Below are 23957 nucleotides of genomic sequence, written 5' to 3' on the forward strand. Positions count from 1 at the left end.
GAAAGAGAAAGTAGAGAGAGAGCGGAGAGAGGAGGTGAGAGAGACAGAAAGGAGAGAGAAGAGAGAAAGGAAAAAAAAAAAAACCCAGTCACTTGAGGTGGGGGAGGAAAGATTGAGCCAGAGTAACACCAGAAACGCTAGGGCCAAACAAAACCAAAGCACCAGACGTCTAGAACAGGCTTGCAAGCTGGACAAACTCCAAGGAAGTGGCTGTCGCCCTACTGGGCATCCAGGCTTGCAGACCGTGGCGCGGTGACTCCAGCCGCCTTTTCTTTTAAAGAGTGCTCTCTCGCTTCCCACCGGCCTGAAGTGCCTGGTGAGTAAAATCCCCCTAAATAACCCTCCTTAAATGTATCCCCCGCATTTTTCTAAGAAAACAGGCGCCGTGAACACTTTGACCCCTTATCAATCACAGCCTCGGCCCGCTGATTCAGCAGCCAGCAACCTTTTCCCTTCCCAAGATCACTGACTTTCCATATTATTCCCCGTCCCCGGCTAAGCCAAGGCACCCAGATAAGGACGCTAAGCGTTAAAGAAAACCGCCCAAGAATCCGGGATTTCCTCAATCGAGAAGCTTCAGGGACGAATCCTGTGACAATCACAAGGCTTTTCTCCGCCCAGGCGCTGACGGCAACCTCGTGACTCAGAGCACAGCGCCTCCGGGAGCAAGAAGGCGGAGCGGCAAGCCCAGGCTCCCTAGGTCAGCCCAGACAGCCGGCGCGTGCGCAGTGCCTCGCCTCGGGATTTCCTTCCCGCCGCTCACACTGGGAAGCCAAACGCCAAATCTGTCCCCACGTAGCCGCCGCCGCCTGGGCGCCCGCCCACTCCCAGGCGCGCCTGCGCACGTCCCCACGCACGCTCCGGCGTACGGCGGCGGCCAGGGGTCGCGAGCCGGTGGAAGACCCGCGCGCGCGGAGCAGCCCGGGGAGTCGGCGCTTCTTTCCCTCCCTCCCCCCCATTCCCCTCCCCGCTCCCTTTCCCCCTCCCCAAGAATGTTCCGCTACGAGGTGAGTGGCTGCGACCGGAAGTGACCCCTCCCTCGCCCGCGCGCCCCTTTTTCCTCTGCCGCCCCGCCGCGTGGGTCCTGTTCCGCTGAGGAGGGGGCAGGGCGCGGGTGGCTGGGGACTCGGCATCGGCCGTGGGACTCGGGCGGGGCCCGGACCGGACCGCGGAGGGGCGGGACTGGAGAGAGCCGGCCGCTGGGTTGCGGCGGGGAGGGCCCGTTAAGTGCGGTAACCTGACCCTACACTTGCGCCTCCGCTCCCGGAGCTGCCGAGGAGATTAGCATTGCTCCTTCCCGGTTGCTTTTCCTCAGGCAGACTCCCCGGGGGATGTCCACGGAAGCTTTTCCCGCCCTGCACCCGGAACCCCTTCTCCCCTGTTACACACACCCCTATGCACGCGGGCAGCCGTCAGGTGCAGGAGCCGGGACTGGCCTTTTGGCCGAGACTTTAGTAGGCCGGCGAAGAAGGCACGGAGTGGGGAGGGGGGCGTGTCCGGCAGAAGTTTCTACGGGGTGAGTGGAGGAAAAGGGTGGGTTTCGGGACGTTGTCCGGAGATTGTAGCTGTTTGCAGACAGCCACCCACTGCTGTGTGACCTTGAGCAACTCCTAATCTAGGGGTGAAACAGATTCCGGACCCACGGTTTAAGGACTGAGCTAGGGAAATCTTTAGAGAGTCATCCTGATTTGAACAAGTAGATCATTGTCATTTCATAGAGAGTTGCTAGATGTTGCTTCTGGTGTGGAGGCAGTTGCGGGCCTAGCTCAGTGGAAGATTAAGAGGACCGTAGCATGGGTCGAAAAAGTTCCCAGGTGAGGTAAATCACAAGCCGTCCTATTAGAGTGTGTAATTCCAGTTTGGAATCTTTGACCATTGAAAGCAGTAGGGTCTTTGATTTTACATTTTTGACTCAACTTACTTTGTCTAAACATGGAGATGATGAGATACAGTGAATAGAAATTGCCAGAAGAAGCAGTGGTGCACGCCCTTAATCCGACCACTCAGGAAGCAGAGGCAGGCAGGTTTCTGTATTCAAGGCCAACCTTGTCTACCAGGCGAGTCCCAGGACACCCAGAGCAGGTACGCAGAGAAACCCTGTCTAGAAACAAAACAAAACAGATTTGCCATAAGTAAAGAAAACTTGTTAAACTGAAGCGAGAGAAATGATTGAAATTAGAATATACCTAGCTAATTTACTGGCTGGAAGGTGAGGCAGGACGATCAGCCTGTACCTCGAGAAATAGTAGAACGTACCCAAGATGATATGGTGATCCTAGCTTTTATTCAGCATTCTACAATCTTTGCTTTGTTTGATCTTTAAATCAAGTTGTATTTGGCTCAAAATTACAACTTAAGGGACTGGGGTTTGGCACCTAGCACAAAGCCTGAGACATAGTAGGCCCTCAAACGGTATCACTGAAATAATTTTAAAAATGAGTTGCAGGGGTTGGAGCAATGGCTCAGCTGTTAAAACCACTGGCTGCTCTTCCAGATGACCCAGGTTCAATTCCCAGCACCCACATGGCAGTTCATAACTAACTTCAGTTCCAAGGGACCTGGCACCCTCACACAGACATACAGTTTCAGTTAAGCCACCAATGCACATAAAATAAAGATAAATTAAGAATTTTTAAAAGTTAATTATGTGCATGATTAGACAGTTTTATAAGAGTAGAGTAAGAACCTGTGATTGTTTTTCTAATGCTCAGCTTAATTGTGGATAAAAATGTTTTGAGTTCTGCATTCTGGCTAGAGTTTAGTTCTACAGAAAGAGGAAGAAAGATGGAAAGGTTTCAAAGGGTTGGGAAAACAGCATGGATGTAGTGAGGAAAATATATTTTATTTTCAAAACTATATGAAACTCAAGATAATGAAGTATTCGTTTATAATTAGCACTATCTTGTGTGTTTACCAAAAGTCTAAGATGTTACTGCCATTAAAGAGAACCAGTATTAGGACTTACTTTAAATGACTGAGTAAATTTCATGAAAAGTTAACTGTCCTTCTCTTTCTTGCAGTCTTTAGAGGATTGTCCTCTAGATGAAGATGAAGATGCATTTCAAGGCCTGGGAGAAGAAGATGAAGAAATCGATCAATTCAATGATGATACGTTTGGGTCAGGTGCAGTTGGTAAGTGGTATCTTTCTCTTTATAGTGTCTGTTGATCTTATCAAGTGCTTTGGTCTTAGTAAAGCCAACCTCTAATTTGAATTTTTGTTTATTCTGTGTGTGTATGCATGAGTGTAGGTCAGTGTAGCATGTGCCTGGCCATTTTGTGGAGGTCAGAGGACAGCGTTCAGGAGTTGGTTCTCATATTCCACCTTGTTGAGAAAGGATCTCTTGTTTCTGCCTCAGAGCTACATATTCCAGGCGAGGCGACCCAGAGAAGCCATTCTTGTGTCTCCACCTCCTGTTCCAAAGTAGGAATGTTGAGATTACAGATGTGGGCCCAGTGCATGCAGCTGTGCTCTGAGGTTCAGACTTGTGCATGCAGTGGTTTTATCTGCTAAACTGAGCCTTCTTCCCAACCCAGTTCTGTTTCTTATATAATAATACAGACTCCCAGCCGGGCGGTGGTGGCGCACGCCTTTAATCCCAGCACTTGGGAGGCAGAGGCAGGCGGATCTACAAGAGCTAGTTCCAGGACAGGAACCCGTAGCTACGGAGAAACCCTGTCTTGAAAATCAAAAAAAAAATAATAATAATAATAATAATACAGACTCCCCTCAGTCACAGTAGTTTATCTTCTCTTCTGCTCACCTGGGCCTCTGCCTTACCTGTAATAACGGGAAGTCTCAATACAGTGTAGCTCTGGGTTGCCAGAGTAAAGAATTTAAATCCCTGGAAAAGTAGACATTTAAATGATGATGAAAATAATTGTAGTAAAGGGAGTGTTTGTAGAGCACACAAGGAAAACTAATGGACTTGTAGAAAATTCTATGTAAGACATTTTAAAATTCAGTCTACCACAATCAAAAGGAGGAAGAGGGGGATTTTGAGTGCTAGGCTGGCTTGGGCTACATGGGAAAAGCCCTGTCTCAAAAGGGGGAAAACATTCTAGACCATCACAACTTTTTTGCATAATAATTACTGCTGTCTCAAGGTTTCTTCAGTACATTGAAAACACTTTCTATACAAAGAATTTTGGTAATAGAATATCTTCATGAGTTCATAAAAGTACTCAGAACAAGTTCAGAGAAAGTAAACTAACAAGTTTGTGCTTTTAAAAAGAACAAGTAAAGTGTACAGATGAGAACATGAAATGTAGCTATTCCTGCTTCTGCTGTCGGAATCCGGGAATAACGGTGTTTAGATTAGGGGTGTGTGTAAATATTTGTGATTTCTTTGGAATTGCTGAAGTTCAGTCTCTGCAATAAGTGTTCCAAGTTAAATAATAAGAAATCCAGGAAAAATACAGTAGTATTGGATGATCCTAAGGTGTTCAGTTTCAAAAAACTTTAAAATTGTTATATTGGCTACTGGTTTTGCAAAAAGCTTTAATTCTTCAAAGCTCACAGAGTTGAATGAAGTGGCAAAAATGGAAAGGTTTGCTTTGTCTAGAAAACCAAAATTGTCACAAAGGAGAGCAACTAGAGATAACTGAAAGTAGAAGCAGTGCTTGGTAGAGAAGGGCATAGAGAGCTTTGGAGGATAGCCAGTGCTCAGGAGATGAGATTGTCCAGGAGAGTGGCATGATCCAAGATGCTGTTGTCTGTCTCCATGGAGATAGCAAAGGAAGCTATGTAGAATAGAATTACAGGCACTGAGGAATGACATGAATTGCAAATCGTATTTAGGAGGTAGTTTAGCAGTAACCCCTAAAATACAATAGAAGCAGCAAGCAGCATGTGCGTCTCTGGATTTTTCTATTATTTACTAGATTTCTATTCTAGATTTACTAAGATGAGACAGCATAATAATATATTCTCAATTTTAAACCTTGATAGAATGATTTTCACCTTCTTACTGACCTTCAGAGTTTTGACAATATTCCTCCTCCCCCCCTTACATTTTTGTTTGTCGTCACAAGTATCCTTGGAAAGGATACTGGATTATATAGAACTGTTTTATGTGGTCTGGTAAAGGTTCTTGGGGTGCGTAGTAGAGCAGCTGGTAGAATGTAGAGGCAACAGGATAACATGGCTAGCTTACTTTGCACCTGAGAACAGAAGGGTGATTAAGGACTTCTTTGCCAACAAAGTTTATACTAGAGAAAAGTTTTCTAAAGCTCTTTGCTTTCCATTCAGAGTTTGATAAGATGGAATTATAAACTGAATTTTTTTGTTTTTGTTTTTCGAGACAGGGTTTCTCTGTGGCTTTGGAGCCTGTCCTGGAACTAGCTCTGTAGACCAGGCTGGCCTCAAAATCACAGAGATCCGCCTGCCTCTGCCTCCCGAGTGCTGGGATTAAAGGCGTGCGCCACCATCGCCTAGCTTTATAAACTGAAATTCTTGATACCTTTACAACATCTTTGTTATGGAAAAAAAAAATGCTTTCTAAGTTGATCTGTCACTTCTTTGGAAAAACCATAGATACACAAGCAGTATACAGAGTTTAAACCAGTGGGTTTAAATTGTCGATTTAATGATTTGTGATTTGTGGTGTCAGCCCCTTGAATAATATCTGTTAGGTCACTGGCAACAAAAGTTCTTATGTCACCTTTCTGTAAGAAACTTAACCTTTAAAAAAAAAAAAAAAGAAAGAAACTTAACCTTTGTCTTCTGTATAAAAAAAGTGCTTACATCATCTCAGAGCAACAAACAGTGTTAAGTAATCCCTATCCGTTTTCTAAAAATAAAAGCTTAAACTTAACCTGGTGGTCATAGACTCCATTCTCAATATTGAACGTATATTATTAATTTTTTTTTAAGATTTATTTATTTATTATGTATACAACATTCTGCCTCGATATATGCCCGCACGCCAGAAGAGGGCGCCAGACCTCATTTAAGATGGTTGTGAGCTACCATGTGGTTGCTGGGAATTGAACTCAGGACCTCTGGAAGAGCAGCCAGTGCTCTTAACCTCTGAGCCATCTCTCCAGCCCCTATATTATTAATTTTTACAGCAGTGTTTGTTTCCCCTGTACTAGGGGTTGAGCAAAAGCCTCACAAGGTGAATGCTGTACCACTGAACTATATCCACAGCCTCAATATTGTCCTAATTTTAATAGATAAACACAGAGGCCAAGGGGTTCCGGAACTGTGAATACAAACTCTGAGTTACTCATTGTAGTACAGGTGTATTTGGTGAAGTCTGGAAATCTGCTTTGATTTAGAAGAGCTCAGTGTTCCTCCCTGCTTTTCTCCTTACATAAACTTAATGACTTAGATGACATCCACTTGTTTTTATTTAGAAATAGCTGCCTGGCAGTAGTGGCACAGGGCTTTAATTCCAGCACTTGAGAAGCTGAGACAGAGACAGGCAGAGCTCAGTGAGTTCAAGGACAGCCTAGTCTACAGGCAAGTTCCAGGACAGCCAGAGCTAAACAGTCTAACCTTTTCTCGAAAAACCAAAAAAGAAAAAAGGAAAAGAAAAATAGCCTGAAGATGGGCTTGAAGTTTATGGAAAGAGTTCATTCAGGGTGTACAGGTTAATTAAGTGAAGAAATGTCTCCTTCCTTTTATTATTCTTTATATATCTCTGAGCAATAGTAAACTTAGGTCAGACATTGGCATATAGCCGAGCAACTATATTTTTAGTTTGTGTTCATGTTTTAGTTCATTTGTATGTGCTTGTGTATGAAAGTGCATGTTTGTGTGTTGAGCTTTTATTAAACTTTTATTATGTGTATTTTGTGTGGTGTATGTGTGTTCATGTTTGCATGTGTGAAGGTGTGTGTAGAGGCTAGAGGGTAATGTAACTTCCTCAATCACCATCCCACTTTATTAAATGCTGAGATAGGGTCTCTAGCTGAATCCAGAGCTTGCTAGCTTTTCTAAGCAACTTGGCCCCAAGATATCTCTTCCCCATCCCCTGTCCCTTTCCCCCACCTCTGCAGCACTGGGATTACAGATAGAATACTACACAGATTTTTTTTTAAATTTATTTATTATGTATATAGTGTTCTTGGCACCAGATCTAATTATAGATGGGTGTGAGCCATCATGTGGTTGCTGGGAATTGAACTCAGGACCTTCAGAACAGCAGTCAGTTCTTTTAACCTCTGAGCCATCTCTCCAGCCCTACACAGATTTTTTTTTATGTGGATGCTAGGGATTTGAACTCTTAACCTCATGTTTATGTGGCAAGTGCTGTGTCCACTGACCCATCGCTCCAGTTATTATTATTGCTGTTGTATTATTATTTTATGCTCATTGGTATTCTGCCTGCGTGCATGTCTGTGTGAGGGTTGTCAGAAGCCCTGGAACTATAATTACAGACAGGTCTGAGCTACCATGTGGGTGTTGGGAATTGAACCCAGGTCCTCTGGGAGAGCAACCAGTGCTCCTAACCACTGAACCATCTCTCAAACCCCAGTTACCTTTTTCTTGATAATGTTTCATAATTAGCCACGTAAATTCTATAATTATATATATACATATATGCTTATAAGTAAGATTTATAAGTAAAATTTAAATTACATTTATATATTTGTGTGTTATAATATTTATTTTCAAGACAGGGTTTCTCTGTGTAGCCCTCACTGTCCTGGAACTGACTCTGTAGACCAGGCTGGCCTTGAACTCTGAACCCTGAGATCCGCCTGTCTCTGCCTCCCAAGTCCTGGGATTAAAGGTATGAGCCACCACCACCCAGTTAAATTCTATAATTTTTATCTGAAGTATATTTTTTCCCTTTTGAGCACAACATGGTGTCTTTCCAAACTTCTCATAATAAAGTAGCTCCTTAAATTTTTTTCTGTGACACTTGACCATGCATTTTGTTAAGGGGCTGAAACCCCACATGAAAGGTGGCTTACGTTTAGAGGCTTGGATATGTTTGTTTTGGGTTTTTTGTTTTGTTTTGTTTTGTTTGTTTTTTTTTGGTTTTGGTTTTTTGAGACAGGGTTTTCTCTGTCTATCCTAGAACTTACTCTGTAGACCAGACTGGCCTCCAACTCACAGATCTACCTGCTTCTGCCTCTGGAATTAAAGGTGTGCACCGTCATTACTGCCCCGCATAATCCACAATTATTTTTAATTTATTTATTTTATGTATATGAGTGCTCTGTTGACTTTATGCCAGAAGAGGGTATCAGATCCCTTGTTGTGAGCCACCATGTAGTTGCTGGGAATTAAACTCAGGATCTCTGGAAGAGCAGCCAGTGTTCCTAACCACTGAGCCCTCTCTCCATGATCCACATCATTTTAAGGACACCTTAAGAAGACTAATGTTTGGATCTTTCACAGAGTTCTGAAAAAGTCCTTTGACACCAAAATATTGAATTTGGAAGTCCTACTTGCTTTGCTTTTTGGATTATTAGTATGATATATGTGATACATTTCTATTTGATAAATAGTAAAGTTTAAATATATAGCCTGACTCCAAACATGAGTTAGCCTACGTAAATACTTAAGTCTCTTAAGATATGCATCATGTTTCCTACAGTGTAGTCTTAAATTTCGGAATGCTTTCACTAGGGAATGAGTTAAATTAGTATGTTGATAGAATGGAATCATATATAGTGGTTTAAAAAAAAATAAGAAAAAAATCAGTATTGGGTGCTGGAGAGACAGCACAGCAGTTAAGGACACTGGCTGCTCTTCCATAGGTTCTGAGTTCAATTCTCAGCAACCACATGGTAAGTCACAGCCGTCTACAATGAAATCTGTTGTCTTCTGGCCTGCAAGCATTCCTGTATGCAGAATACTGTATACATACTAAATAAGTAAATCTTTTTAAAAAAAAATGAGTATTTCCATGTATTTACATGAGAAGATATCCAAGGTACAGTGTACAGAGGGAGAGTTAAAATCTTGGCTCTGTCGTTGTCATCACAGTGTGGCCTGTCTTTGAACATCTGTTTGTTTACATTTTCGTCTACCTTTCTTCCATGCTCCCATAGAATTTTCTTCTAGTACAATGTGTCCTTTGCTTATTCATTGTGTTTATTTTCTTTGTTTTCCTGTTTGAATGAAGACTAGGAGAGGGTAGCATTCCTGTCCTGTACATTGGATCCTGTGTTCCTAAAACAGCACTTGTCATATAATAAAGACTTTAAAAATACTAACTAAAATTTAATAGATTCAAAGACTTAAATTTTAAGTGGTTCTCAACCTTCCTAATTTTCAACCCTTTAATATAGTTCCTTATGTTGTGGTTACTCCCCAACAATAAGTTTGTTCTCATAACTGTAATTTTGCTATTTTTATGAATTGTAAATATTTTTGGAGATAGGTTTGCACAAGAGTCTGTGGCTCACAGGTTGAGAACTGCTGGCTTAGAAGAAGATGGCAGTTAAATTTAAGAGAAAGTCTTGTGTTAGTGCTATAGGTTTTTACTTTTTCCTGTAGTGTTTGCCTGAAATATCTTCAAATTTCGAAACTAGTTGTGTACCCAAAGTAGTATAAAGACCTATCCACAGTTTAGAAGTCAGTTTCAGACTGGGAAAAGATTCAGACATTGTTAGTTAATACTTGAAACTGTTGAGAGACAGAGAGAATGTGTATGTGACTGTATTCCTTCATGAGTGTCCAGGTACGTGCCCCTTTGTGTGTGGAGATCAAAGCAGGTGTCCCACCTTGGAGCTAGTGTGCTAGGCATCTGCAGGATCCCTGACCCTGTTATACAGGTACTAGGATCCAGATTTTAGTCTTCATGATTGTGCAGCAAGTACTGTTATCCACTAAGTCATTTCCCGAGACCCCCAGAACTTGTATTTTATTCCTAATGTTTTCTATTTTTAATAGTGAAAAGTTCACTTTATGTATGTCGTGTCTGCTTACAGAAACTTAACTGTCATAAAACCTTTTTGGAGAGAGAGAGAGAGAGAGAGAGAGAGAGAGAGAGAGAGAGAGAGAGAGAGAGAGAGAGAGAGGAGAGACAGGAAGAATTTATTTATTTGCTTGTTTGTTTTTTTCTGAGGCAGGGTCTCATTGTTCTACTCTGGCTGCTCTGGAACTTGCTGTGTAGTCCAGGCTGACCCAGAGCTCACAGACATCTACCTGCCTCTGCCTCCCAGGTACTGGGATTAAAGACATGCACCACCCCGTCCAGCTGAGGTACATTTCTTCTATGAACTGACTTGTCTTACAGATGATGATTGGCAGGAAGCACATGAGCGCCTGGCTGAGCTGGAAGAGAAGCTACCTGCGGCAGCTGATGAACAAGCAGGCAGTAGAGAGAGGGATGAGATGGACCTGTTGGGTGACCATGAGGAGAATCTCGCAGAAAGGCTCAGTAAGATGGTGATTGAAAATGAGCTAGAAGATCCAGCTATCATGACAGCAGTGCAGACCAGGCCGGTTTTACAAGTAAGTTACTCTTATGTGGGAACTAACAATAGCTCAGATAACAACAGATTAATAAAGTACTGAGCTTTATCATTTATTTTCTGTTTAATAACAGAATTACATGTGCCATAGAAAATTATTAATTGGTCAGTTGGGGTGACTCGCATATAAAATGCCAGCACTGGGGAGGCTGAGGCATGCAGATCACTGTGGATTGGAGTTAGCCTAGCTACTTAGTAAGTTCAAGGACAGCCTGGGCTACAGAATAAGACCCTATCTCATAAAAGAAAACAGACCGAAAGGTCGATAATTCCTGATATTGGCATTTTTGTAGATAAAGTTGAGGAATTGTGTATTCTGGGACAGTGTGACATCTTATTCCCAAGTAGTTGAGGATCAAGTCCAAGAGCCACACTTTTCTAGACTCTGTGTGTACGTTTCTTTTTTGGCAGCCTCAACCCAGAAGTCTGAATTCCAGCATCTGGGATGGATCTGAAGTTCTGAGGCGAATCCGTGGACCATTTCTTGCTCAGGTATTTTAAACATTTTCTTTTCGTGTACAATGACTCGTATCCACAGATAAGTTAGCTCGCGTTGTCATCCTTGTCTTACTGTGATAATATAGTATATTATTAACAGTAATATACTGTAATAATATAGAAGTGTGTCTCATTCACCAGTGTTAGCTTTCTCTGCTGTATCCAGCACTTGCTAATTGTACCTGCTAATGCTCCCTTCCTCGGCCCTCAGTTTAAAGGCTAAAAGGGAGTTGTTAGAGCTCATTGATATCAGTGTATGATTTGAGCTAGTTAAATTCTAGGCAGAACTGCAGATCAGGGCCAGATTGTTGGACCGTGGTAGGGCACAGGGCCAAAGGGCTGATTATGAAAGAGTAATATAAAGGAATTTTATGGGAATCAAAAAATTGGTCATGTAATTTATCAAAAGTCAGAGAATTGTATACTAAAGGATGACTTACTATATGTGAGTTAAAATTAAATAAAAATTAAGATACCTTCATTACAAGCTAGATAATTTCTCTGTATGGTTTTTAACCACTTCCTCAATTAGGAAATGCCTACAGTGTCTGTATTAGAATATGCCTTGCCTCAGCGGCCCCCACAGGGCCCAGAAGATGATCGGGACCTTTCTGAGCGAGCTTTACCAAGGCGGTCAACATCGCCTGTCATTGGAAGTCCTCCTGTTCGAGCTGTTCCTATAGGCACCCCACCTAAGCAGATGGCCATTCCCAGCTTCAACCAACAGGTACCTCTCATTAATGTACACAGCCCAGAATATTGGGAATCTGGGCAAAATTATTTAGGATACTGGGAGGAGGGTGGACATTGTGGGTAGGCACTAAAAGAATAGCCAATTAGAGAAGACGTTAGTGCAGATGAGACACATTCCCTAATACCATTTGCTGCTGCTGCTTCTGATATCTTTTAACTGGGGGAGAAAAGAGTAGTTAGCCACATTAGTACATTATATCCTTTTTGGAAGTGTTTTGCTGGCTGCCGGGTACATTAGCAGAGAGATAACTGAAAGCTGGGGGGAGTGGGAACACTCAGCATTGTCCACATCCCTTTTTACCTTTAAGATATCCCTGCTTTCCCTAGAGCCTGTGCAGTCCTGTTCCATAGACTTTCCTCCACCTGAAACCAGCAGCTGAAAAGGAAGGCCAATTTGGAAGGTATGGGGGGAGGGTGGTGTTGGTATGGCCTAGTTAGGCTCAATATCCTAAGAAATGGTGGAGTCACAATGTATCACAACATTGCTGAGCATGGCGGCCATATCACTGAGGCTTCAGAATAGGACTTAGTTAATCCTCCAGCTTTCTTATCATTCCTTGTCCCTCACTATAACCAAAATATATCCTCTTGGAAAAAATTTTCAAGTCAGAATGTCTGCTGGTGCTTCCCTCAGATAGCATGGAAGGGTGGGGATACTGGAGAATTAGCTAAATCTTCCTCAGTTAAGATGAAACTAATTTGTGAGAGGAAGTGAACAAAGGTTCTATGTTTGAACCCATAGCCAGAGCAATTTGCTTAGAAGTAGGGCTTTGCATTGAGTTCTGTGTCTCTACCAGTACTTGAGGGGAGGGAGTGTAGGAAGGCAAAAGACTGATTCATTGAATGTAGGTTGTGTATGTTTGTCTTAATAGATTCTGTGTCCGAAGCCTGTTCATGTACGGCCCCCAATGCCACCACGTTATCCTGCTCCCTATGGTGAGAGGATGTCACCAAACCAGCTCTGCAGTGTCCCGGTATGTCACTTTATAACATAATAGGAATGTATAATGTGAGCTTCATGATCACCATTACTATGTAGTAGAGCTGATATTTTCTAGATTATGTGTATTCCTTGTAATCTCCTTATTTCCTGAGATTTGTGGTCCCAAGGTCAAAAGAGAAAATTTTACTTTGTTGCCTGACACTTTTTGTAAGCTCAGCTGGGAATTACTCTATATGCCTGTATTCCTAGCACTCAGTAAGTACACTGAGGCAGAAGGACTCTTAATTCCGGGCTAGCCTGGTCTGTATAGCGAGTGAGTTTCAGGCTACCAGTTCAAGCTACTTCGCAAGACTCTGTCTCAACAGAAGGAAAAGCGCAGAAAGATCTGCGTTCGTTTTTATTTTCTGCTACTTAAGCCTTTCGTTCTGCTGCTGTCTTTTTCCTCTTACGTGGACATAGTGTTGTGTAATTTCTTTCTTTTCTGATAGAAAGCTCTCCAGTTTGAGGGTATTTAAATCTAACTTTATACCAAATTTATTCTGAGTTTGCTTAATGTATTGATTTGCTTGATCCATAATATGAACATAATTTCCCTTTTTTGTGTCCTTAGAACTCCTCCCTTCTGGGCCACCCTTTTCCGCCTAGTGTTCCTCCTGTACTTAGTCCCCTGCAGAGAGCACAGCTTCTTGGAGGAGCACAGGTAAGCCTACGGTTTAGCCATACCCCATAAAGATAATCCTACTGTCCTAAAATCCACTGAAGCTTGACACCTGCTTCTTTCACTCTTAGCGGGTGGCCCTTTTTCATTCCACGCCCCCCCCCCCTCTCGTTTTCTCAAGCAAGAACATTAATGGAAATAGTATTTACCTTTTTGATGGTGCCTACCTATAATTCCAACACTTGGGAGAGTGAATTAGGATCATGTGTTTGAGAGCAGCCAGAGCTACACAGGTGCTCCCAAACAGCCTGAAGTACATAATGAAACCCTGTCCACAGAAGGGAGTGGGGCTAGTGGGAATTGCTAATTCTATTATACTAAAGATCTTGTTCTTTGCAGCTACAGCCTGGACGGATGTCTCCCAGCCAGTTTGCACGGGTCCCTGGATTTGTTGGTAGCCCCCTGGCTGCCATGAATCCTAAGTTACTACAAGGGCGAGTTGGGCAGATGCTTCCCCCAGCACCAGGCTTCCGTGCCTTCTTTAGTGCTCCACCCCCCACTACACCACCCCCCCAGCAGCATCCTCCTGGCCCAGGACCTCACCTGCAAAACCTAAGGTATACAAAACGTGTCTCTGTTGATCCATTGTCAGACATTTTAGTTTTATGGTATAAAAGTTTTACTTCTCATTTAGTTTTACAATGTAAAACTTTTATGATATAAGTATTTGAGAAGCTCCTGGATCCTCAAGTTGTCAGAGAACTGCTTGAGTCTTCAGGCTCTACACTGCTCTCCGGAGTATTATGGCTCTTTTGCACATGATAGATTAATTGCTTCTTTTACTAAATTTTATTTCATACCCATTTTTCAAACATTATGCAGTAAGATACATGGTGGTGATGACTGAAGAAGTAACAGATAAAGACAGGCCAAGAAGCTAGCTGATCTCAGTCCAGCTGAGTTGCTGGTTTTATAAGGAGACAGACTTGGATTCTGCTCAAATAATAAAAATCATGTCAGTTCATGTTCTCAAGAGAAACATCAGTAGAAGATAAATATATATGGGGAAAGTTATTTTAATCTAAGGAACTGACTGGCAAATTGGAAATCCATTTAGTAGGCTAGAAACTAAGAGTCACATTGCAGTCTTGACCCTGAAGTATGTCAGCTCATAGGCTAGAGTCCCAGCAGAATGTTATTTCTGATCTTGATAGAGGTTTCTTCTCTGAGGGACTTCTGGTTTTGGCTGTTAGGCCTCCCAGATTAGGGAGGGCAATTTCTTATTAAAGTCAGCTGATTATAAATGTGAATTATGTCTATACAATACTTTCATAGCAGTGTCTGCAGTGGGATTTGGTGTCATAAATCACAGTCGTCCTCTTGGGTTAAGGGATTGGTCATTGTGGAAGAAATTTAAAAATACAGCTTTCCTTTCTAAAAGCCTGATTGGAATACACTCTGACCATCCCTTGAGTGAACATGTGTGACATTATCCTGTACTGACAATCTTTTTAAAAATGAAGTCATCAAGATGAGGTAATCAAGAACCATTTTCCCTTTTTTCTTAGACCTCAGGCCCCAATGTTTAGACCAGACACAACTCACCTTCATCCACAGCACCGGCGCCTGTTGCATCAGAGGCAGCAGCAGAGCAGAAAGTGAGTACTCATCATTCTCCTCACGTGTAAGAGGAAGCTGCTGACGCGGGCTACTTTTGGTTTGTTTGGCTTTGCTTTTTTTTTTTTTTTCTACATTTGTTAAGTACAGAGCATATTTTGTTGTGCTTATGCTGTGTGTGTGCATGTGTGGATCCGTGGAAACAACTTTGCAGGGATTGGTTCTTATCTTCCGCCAAGTTGGTTCTGGGAATTGAACTCAACTATCAAGTGCCATAACCCACTGAACTATATCACTGGCTCTTCTTTTCTTCTCTTTGTTATATATACGTGTCACACACACACACTATATGCTAGCTCTCTAAATGACAAGATTTCTGTTACATTTATTTACTTATGTATGTGATAGTCAAAGTCATGTTGGCCTTAAGTCATAGTTAAAGTTGATCTCTGACATTTATATTCCTTATCAAATTTATAATCACGTCTTAACTGCCTTTTTCTTGTCTTCTAATTCAGAAGTAATCTTAAATACAGTAGCCAGCTCTAAATGTAGGTGTTGGTGAGCACAGTGGTCATTCTTTCTCTCATTGTTTTGTATTTATTCAAATGTAAATGTATACACACACGCGTGCGTGCGTGCGTGCGTGCGTGCGTGTGTGTGTGTGTGTGTGTGTCCCTGGCTGTGTGGCAAAACTTTAGTAGGTTTTGAAAACTAAAAACAGTAGGATATATAAAGCTTCTTCTTCTGTGTCTATATCAAGTCATTCTATAATTATTTGCCTAGATAAATTAAGGAAACTAGGTATAGCTTTGAGGGGTTCTCAACATCCGATTTTGTTCTCTTTATAATTCTCACTTTCAAAAATGTTCTAGAATATATTTTTGCGGGGAAGAAAAAGGAAACCAATGTAGACTTATAAACAAAACTCCAAATATAAGCTATATAGAAAAAGATTAATACATTTAACTATATTAAAATAATTAAATTTAATTCTTGGCAGGTGTTGGTGACACATGCTTGTAATTCTATCACTTGGAGGCAAAGACCTAAAAAAGGAAGAAGCCAAACAAATAATAAAGATGGCTAAAAAAAAAAATTCTTTGATGAAGAAATGAAAACACATGCCCAAATATTTAGTTCTCATTAGAAGAAAATGTGTTGAGTGGTTTCTAAAACTGAAGAGATGTTCAAGTGCACTTAATTCAGTGTAAAGATGAAAATTAAGACAGTTACCATCTTCAGACAAGCACAACTTGAAGTTTCTCACTGCTCTATTTGGGATGATGATTGAGTATGTAGCTCCTCAGGAGAGAATTTAGGCAGTAGACAAAGTTACAAACATGGCTAGACCACATCTTTACGGTTTCACGTTATAATATACTTTTGTGATGTAAGGAAGCAAGTAGAATTATCCTGTTACCATTTATGCAATCAAAAGTATACAGAATAATACTGTATAAGACTCGAAACCCTGCAGTGGGGTGCACTCCTTTAATCAATCCCAGCACTTGGAAAGCAGAGGCAGGCAGATCTCTGTGAGTTCAAGGCCAGCCTGGTCTACAAAGTGAATTCCAGGACAGCCAAGACTGTTACACAGAGAAACCCTGTCTTTGGCGGGGGAGGGGGGGGGGAGGACACGGACTAAAAGACAAATCAAGCATGGTGGTTCATGCATTTAATCCCAGCACTGAGGAGGTAAAAGCACTGTGGGTCTCTGAGTTCCAGGACAGCCTGACCTACATAGTGAGACTATATATATAGCCAGGCTAGCCTGGTCTGCATAGTGAGACCCTGAATCAAAAAAGAAAAAAAAAGAAAGAAACATTCAAAGACAGATGAACAAGCAGTATAAAGGTATGAACATGTTGAGAATCCATCTAAAGACTGCATGGTGGTTCTTATTTGAAAAGGAAGCTGTAGGAGGACCAGAGTTGAGTTCCCAGCTTATAGCCACCTATTCCAGATCCAGGAGATCTGACACTCTCTTCTGCCTTGTACATGCACAAATACACATAAAAATTTTTACATAATCTTTAAGGCCTTCAACTCTCAACTGTATTACTTGGTTTTTTGAGGCAGGTTTCCACTGTGTAGTCGAAACCAGCCTCGAACTCTATCCCAGGCTGGCTTCAGATCCACGGTTTTTAGTAAGCCTTGAGTATTGGGAATATAAGTTTGTGTCACCATGGTTGGCTGTGTGACTTCAAAGTGAACCAAATTGGCCAAAATACTAAATCTGGACAATGGGCAAATATTTATTAAAGTATTTGCTTGAGCTAGATACATCAAAGTGTTATGATTTTCAGTGAGTTAAGGAAAAACTAAAGAGTACAGACTTCAGGATCAGATTGGCCAGTATTCAGTCTTACTCTGCCACCCGCTAAATAGCTTTGATTTCTCCTGGCCTCAGTGTATTAAGTGAAGAAATCTACCTCCTGCGTGTGGTTATAATCTGCATAAAAGTCCAGATATGGATGTACTTAACAAAGGGGAAGTGCTCAGATCTTAATGTTATTTCTGTGACTGTGTATCACATAGCTTTATTTCCCTTTGATTCTTTTTTCCTTCATAAAGGCAGAGGGGGGTGTTTTTGAACCAGCATGTTTGTATTTTGAAAAGCATGGCTGGCCGGGTGGTGGTAGCACACCCCTTTAAACCCAGCACTCGGGAGGCAGAGGCAGGTGAATCCCTATGAGTTTGTGGCCAGCTTGGTCTTCTACAAGAGCTAGTTCCAGGACAGCTAGGACTGTCACACAGGAAAACCCTATCTCAAAAAGAGAGAGAGAGAGAGAGAGAGAGAGAGAGAGAGAGAGAGAGAGAGAGAGAGAAAGAGAAAGAGAAAGAAAAGCATGGCTAATATGCCCACTTGGCCTGAACGCAGCATGCGCTTGCCTTTCAGTCAGCATCGGAATCTCAATGGTGCGGGAGACAGAGGAAGTCACCGGACCAGTCATCAAGATCATCTCCGGAAGGATCCCTATGCTAATCTCATGTTGCAGCGGGAGAAGGATTGGGTCTCTAAAATCCAGATGATGCAGCTGCAGAGCACTGATCCCTACCTGGATGATTTCTATTACCAGGTAAAAAGCCAGTGCTTGCTTTGAGAACAATTTATTTGTCCACTTATGCTAGTAATAGAATTTTCTATTGAGATATGTTCAGGGATGCAAATTGACTAAGTAGATTCTGTCCATTTTTTAATACTTGATATTGTCAAGCTATATGTGCTCAGATTGATATTTTTATTTTGGCATTAATAATCTAAGAATATTGGTGGTGTGGGGCTAGGGATGTAGTTCAGTGGGAGAGCACTTGCTTAGCATGTATAAGTTCCAGGCTTCAATCTGTAGTACCCCCATACACACCAAAAAATAAAGAGAATAATATTGGCAATCTAACTTTAAAGACATCTTCATCTTTTTTTGTTTGTTTTTATTGAGCTATTTATTTTTCTCCCCTCCCTCATCTGCTCTCCCCTTCTATCTTCTGTGATCCCCACGCTCCCAATTTACTCAGGGGATCTTGTTAAAAACATCTTCATTAATTCACATTTTTAAAATATTCTTTAAAAGCATTTATTTTGTGGGCATTGAGGCACAGCTGTTGAGGCCCACATGTGGTTGTCAGGGGGAATTAGCTTTTTCCTTTCATAAGGTAGATCCCAGAGACTGAGTGTTAAGTCTCAAACTCCAAGACAAATAGCTGAGGTGCCTATTTAATATACCAAGGTGAACCTGGCCACCAGGTTCTCCCAAAATCCTTTCCTCCACAGGGTATGACCAATATACTCCACCCTTAACCCCTCCCAACACCTCCCCCCAGAACACTCTAGCTCAGAGCCTGGGCTGCCCTTCCCCTTAAGGTGTTCCTCTATATAATCCAGCCATTTTGGTTGCCTGTTTTGTATCCTTGTCCTCTTGGCTGCTGTATCTTGGTCCTTCTCTCTCCCTTGTCTCCTCCTTTGCCCTTCCCTTCTCACGTGGCTCAGGGTCATGCCCCCTCTGGACTTTTCCAGGTGTCCCTGTCTTTGCCTACAGTCTCCCTTTTATCTACAATAAACCTTCTCCACCATATCTAGGAGTAGTGGCTAAGGTGCCTATTTAGCAGTCATCATGATTGGTGACAAGTGCCTTTGCCCACTGGAACATTTTACTAAACCAGTCAATGTTTTTGAAAGCTAAGGGATTTGAGGGTGTATGAGTGTCAGGTTTGTGGTGCTGGGCATTGACAACTGGGCCTTGAACGTGCTATAAACATACTCTGTCGTTTGTGTTCCTGTAATCAGTAGATTGGTTTTGTTGTTTTGTTTTGGATTTTGAGTGTGTTTTGAGACAGGGTTTCTCAGACTGGCCTCAAACTCTCAGATATCCACCTGCCTCTGCCTCCTAGTTGCTGGGATTAAAGATGTACACGGCCACCACCTGACCACAGATTAGTTTTTAATAAAGCAAGGATGGATTTACATGCCTTTAATCCCAGAGGAGGCAGAGACAGGAAGATCTCTGAGTTCTAGACTAACATGGTCTACATAGTGAGTTCTAGGACAGCCAGGGCACATTGGGGGAAAAAATCAAAAAAAAATAAGATAGCCTGGTGGTGGTGGCACATGTTTTTAATCCCAACACTTGGGAGGTAGAGCCAGGCAGATCTCTGAGTTCGAGGCCAGCTTGGTCTACAGAGCTAGTTCCAGGATAGTGAAAGCAGTTACACTGAGAAATTCTATCTCAAAAAAGCAAAAATAAATAGATATGTAGTAAGCTTTCTTGTTGGACTTTCTTGGACTGTCAGCCCTCAAATAATGACACAGAGACTTACTAATTATGAAAGCATGGCCTTTAGCTTAGGCTTCTTCCCAACTTGCTCTTATAGCTCAATTTAACCTACTTCTATTAATCTACATTCTGTCATGTGGCTCTCTCCCATTCTGTGTGTCCAGCTTGCTGGCATCTCCTGGTGCCTAGATTCATCTCCTCTTCCTCTCTTTGTTCCCAGAAGTCCTGCTTAACCTCTTCCTGCCTAGCTATTAGCCATTCAGCTCTTTATTAAATGAATCAGAAGATGCCTTGGCAAAGACATATCTACACAGTGTACAAAAAAGATAATTCCCACAACATATAAAATAAAGTTAGAAGAAAACCTAGGCATCAGTGTATTTCTGGAGTCCCAGCTTTATGACTACCATTGGTGAAGAACAGTGGGGATCTGTGTTTGTTTTGCGATGAAAGCCATCTTGTCTTGTAGAATTACTTTGAAAAACTGGAGAAATTGTCAGCTGCTGAAGAAATACAAGGTGATGGTCCTAAGAAGGAGCGTACCAAGCTCATCACCCCCCAGGTGGCCAAACTGGAGCATGCTTATAAGCCTGGTAAGGTCCCAGTCTATTGTTAAGAGAAACTTGTGGAGAGCATGAGTAACCCGACACATGAACTCATAGATCCTTTGCTCGTTGAGATTCTGTAATTTTTAAAAACTTACTATGATCTTTTTTAGTATTCCTAAAATAGATAGAGGAAATATTCTTTTGATAATTATTTTAATGAAAGGTGGAGAATAGATTATACAAAGGAGTTGCATTAGGTGGCTGTGGTGATTCTCATCTGTAATCTCAGTATTGAGGAGGCAGAAGCATAGGATCATGATTGAAGCAAAGGAAAGGGGTTGCTTCACTACATACATTCTTGTGGTAAATTATTAAACCATGGGTGAAGAACCACGAAAAGATTTGAATGCCGTCTGCTTTATGCCAAGTCTTTACTGGAGTCTTCTTTGTCCTTGCAGTGCAGTTCGAGGGCTCTTTGGGTAAGCTTACTGTCTCTAGTGTGAATAATCCTCGGAAGATGATCGATGCTGTTGTGACGTCTCGGAGTGAGGATGATGTAAGTGCCAGTTAATGGGTGTTCATTTTGAAGTCATTGGAATGAGATGAAGCATGGTGGAATTGTCTGTAACCTAGGGTGACCTGGTCTGTCCTGACTTTTTGGTTTTTCACACATAGCCTGAAATATGGTGCCTTCTTAAAAAAAAAAAAAGTGGGATGTGTATGTGACACGTGCTACGGTGTACTTGTGGAAATCAAGAGGACAACTTTCCAAGATTCTCCTTGCCACAGGGACTCAGGGATCACATTCAGATGGTCAGTGCAGCAGGCACTGTTAACCAGTTGAGCTCTCCTGCTGGCTCTAAAGCCTTTACTTACAAGTCGGCCACAGGGCCTACAATAGCAGGGGTCTTTGGATCTGATACCTCTGGTTGCAAATAGTGCCTGTTTAGTTGAGTTTGCTGCATAAAACATTATTTCTGTGTTTTTAGATTTATTAATTTAGCTTAATTTGTGAGCTGGTTTAGTCAATGACCTTTGTTTCATAATTTTGTCATTTTAGATTGTTAACTTTTAAGGAGTCTGTATTCTCAAGTATTTTCACCAATAAACCAAAGGTGCATTCTTGATTAAATGTTCTTAATAGAGGTAAAGAATTTGTACTGAATAACTTTAATTTTTTTTTTTTTAAGGAAACAAAAGAAAAACAAGTTCGGGACAAGAGAAGGAAAACCCTTGTCATAATTGAGAAAGTAAGAATAGAATCTATTTCTATATTTAGTTTCAATTTAAAGAATTATCAAATATATGTGTGTTCAAGAGTAAAAAAGTGAGCAGTAAATCAGTGTTCTTTGATTTTTTTTAATTAATTTTTTGTAATTACATTTTATGATTGGAGGTGGCATTGTGCATGTGTGTCAGGACAACTTGAGGGGTGGCATCTTGCCTTCCACCATGTAGGCTCTAACTCGGATTGTCAAGCTTGGGGGGAGGGACCTTTATCTGCTGAGTCATCTCACTGGTGCGTGTTCTTTTCTATTACCTAAGAATTCATTTGTGTTGAGTGCTTGTTGTTTACCAGAGTGTTCCGGCAGTGATTGTTCTATACCTTGCCTCTGGAGACCTGGGAAGAACACTGCCCTGAGGTTTTATTCGCAGTTACTCAGCTAATAGATGATTATCTTTGAGCAGGTCATATGTTTATCTGCTACAACTCTTGTGTGGGAGTCAGATGATAATTTGCAGGAGACAGCATGCAGCTCCTTCCAACACATGGCCTGCAGGATTGAACTCGGGCCGTCAGACTTTACCACACTGAGCAATCTCATCAACCCAGGTCATCTTGAGCCTAATAAAAATAAGAGTAAAAGTTTAGTTGTTCCATGAACTAGTTTAGTTTTACAGCACTTATTAGGCATTCCTGTGGACTAAGGGAAACATAATGACACATATAGACAGTCTGTAAAGCACGCTTCCCACAGTGCAGTACTGCATACATACCGCACTTACACTACACTACCTAGAGCACAGTGGTTTAGAACATAGCAAACCAGCCCTTCTGAGTCTATAACGCGAAACTGAGTTACTTAACCTTTTATGCTGTTGTCAGTTCTTCATGGGGATGGTGGTAGTAGTTCTGTTTGGGGGTTGAGTGTGCAAATGAATTGAATTACCTGCACATGCTAGATCACTAGCTGACACCTGTAAAGTGAAATTTAAAATATTGCCTGGTCAGGGTAGAGATGGCTCGATGGTTAAGAGCACTGGCTGTTCTTCCAAAGGACTTTGGGTTCAGTTCTTGGACCCACATGGTAACTCACAACTGTCTGTAACTCCAGTTCTAGGGGATCTGGCATCCTCACACAGACATGCATGCAGGCAGACCCCCAATATACATAAAAAATAATTTTGATCCCAGCACTTAGGAGGCAGAGGCGGATGGATCTCCGTGAGTTCGAGGTCCACCTGGTCTACAAAGCTAATTCCAGGACAACCAAGGCTATACAGAGAAATCCTGTCTCAAGAAACCAAAGAAGAAAAGAAAAATGGCCTGATTAGTAAATATTTATCAGGAATCCAGTGTGGTAGATTTGAATCCGAGTCAGTTTCTAAATGTGGGGACTAAAGAGTCAGTTCCAGAAGAGCTCCACGGTGAGACCCTATCTGTCACACAGATTACCACGGCTGGAGAAGATGATAAAATGTTTGTATAAATTTGAGGAACAGAGTTTGCATCCTCGGCATCCACATAAATGCCAGGAAGATATGGCAATTCTCCCAGTATACGGGGGGCAGAGACAGAATCCTTGGAGCAACCTGGCTAGTTAGTTCAGCCTAATTGGCAACCTCTGGGTTCAGGTAGAGATGCTGCATCAATACAGAAAGTACTAAAAGATGGAGGGAAACCCTTGACACTCAAGCTCTGGCTTTTCTAAAAACTCATTTTAGCCAGGTGGTGGTGGTGCACACCTTTAATCCCAGCACTCGGGAGGCAGAGGCAGGTGGATCTCTGTGAGTTCAAGACCAGCCTGGTCTACAAGAGCTAGTTCCAGGACAGCCTCTAAAGCTACAGAGAAACCCTGACTTGAAAAAGAAAAAAATTGTATTATACTCTTGTATTTTTACTTGTTAGGCCTAAACTATGAAGACGCTTATTTAATACTCTGTGTTGCTGACCCAGCATGTTATAGCCTGTTCTGTCTCTCCCCTAGACCTATAGTTTACTCCTTGATGTGGAAGATTATGAAAGGCGCTATCTCCTAAGTCTAGAAGAAGAGCGGCCTGCCCTGGTGGATGAAAGAAAGCACAAAATCTGTAGCATGTATGACAACCTGAGGGGCAAATTGCCTGGACAAGAGAGGTATGCACGGTGCACTTTAAGGAAAGGGGAGACCTCTTCCATTGCCACTAAACTCCACATACTTGGGATTATGGTGTACCCTGTCCCATCATTTCTATAAGCATTGCATCTATCTTTCCTGGGTTTTGTTTTTGTTTTGAGACAGAGGCACACTGCATGGCCCTGACTGACCTTGAATTCACAAAGATCCAGTTGTCTTCCAAATGTCCTTATTAAAGGTGTGGGCCACCGTAATATACTAGTATCTTTCTTTTTGTCCTCACTTGGGTGCTACTTCATGTAAAGCATTCCATAATCCTTTTGAGTTCTTTCTTGGATTCATTTTTTCAACAATATACAGTGTCTACTAGGATTGTACTAGTGCAGCAG

At 42.0% G+C, this 23957-nt stretch overlaps 1 protein-coding gene across 1 annotated transcript in view; it reads left to right on the top strand.

Annotated features, from left to right (window-relative positions):
- Positions 1 to 827: 827 nt before the first annotated feature.
- Positions 828 to 23957, top strand: part of Patl1 (PAT1 homolog 1, processing body mRNA decay factor) — a 32653-nt gene continuing 9523 nt past the window's right edge. Inside the window, exons 1-14 of the mRNA XM_050137549.1 lie at positions 828 to 1007; positions 3021 to 3132; positions 10201 to 10418; positions 10850 to 10930; positions 11469 to 11663; positions 12562 to 12663; positions 13243 to 13332; positions 13690 to 13907; positions 14859 to 14948; positions 17810 to 17990; positions 20152 to 20275; positions 20689 to 20786; positions 21421 to 21480; positions 23440 to 23588. Of these exons, the coding sequence (XP_049993506.1) occupies positions 993 to 1007; positions 3021 to 3132; positions 10201 to 10418; positions 10850 to 10930; positions 11469 to 11663; positions 12562 to 12663; positions 13243 to 13332; positions 13690 to 13907; positions 14859 to 14948; positions 17810 to 17990; positions 20152 to 20275; positions 20689 to 20786; positions 21421 to 21480; positions 23440 to 23588 (1733 nt within the window). The 5' untranslated portion in view covers positions 828 to 992. The remainder of the gene's footprint in view (positions 1008 to 3020; positions 3133 to 10200; positions 10419 to 10849; positions 10931 to 11468; positions 11664 to 12561; positions 12664 to 13242; positions 13333 to 13689; positions 13908 to 14858; positions 14949 to 17809; positions 17991 to 20151; positions 20276 to 20688; positions 20787 to 21420; positions 21481 to 23439; positions 23589 to 23957) is intronic.

Source organism: Alexandromys fortis, unplaced genomic scaffold (genome assembly GCF_014885135.2).
Source record: "Alexandromys fortis isolate MF-2015 unplaced genomic scaffold, M_Fortis_MF-2015_v1.1 scaffold_3, whole genome shotgun sequence".
NCBI lineage: Eukaryota > Metazoa > Chordata > Mammalia > Rodentia > Cricetidae > Alexandromys > Alexandromys fortis.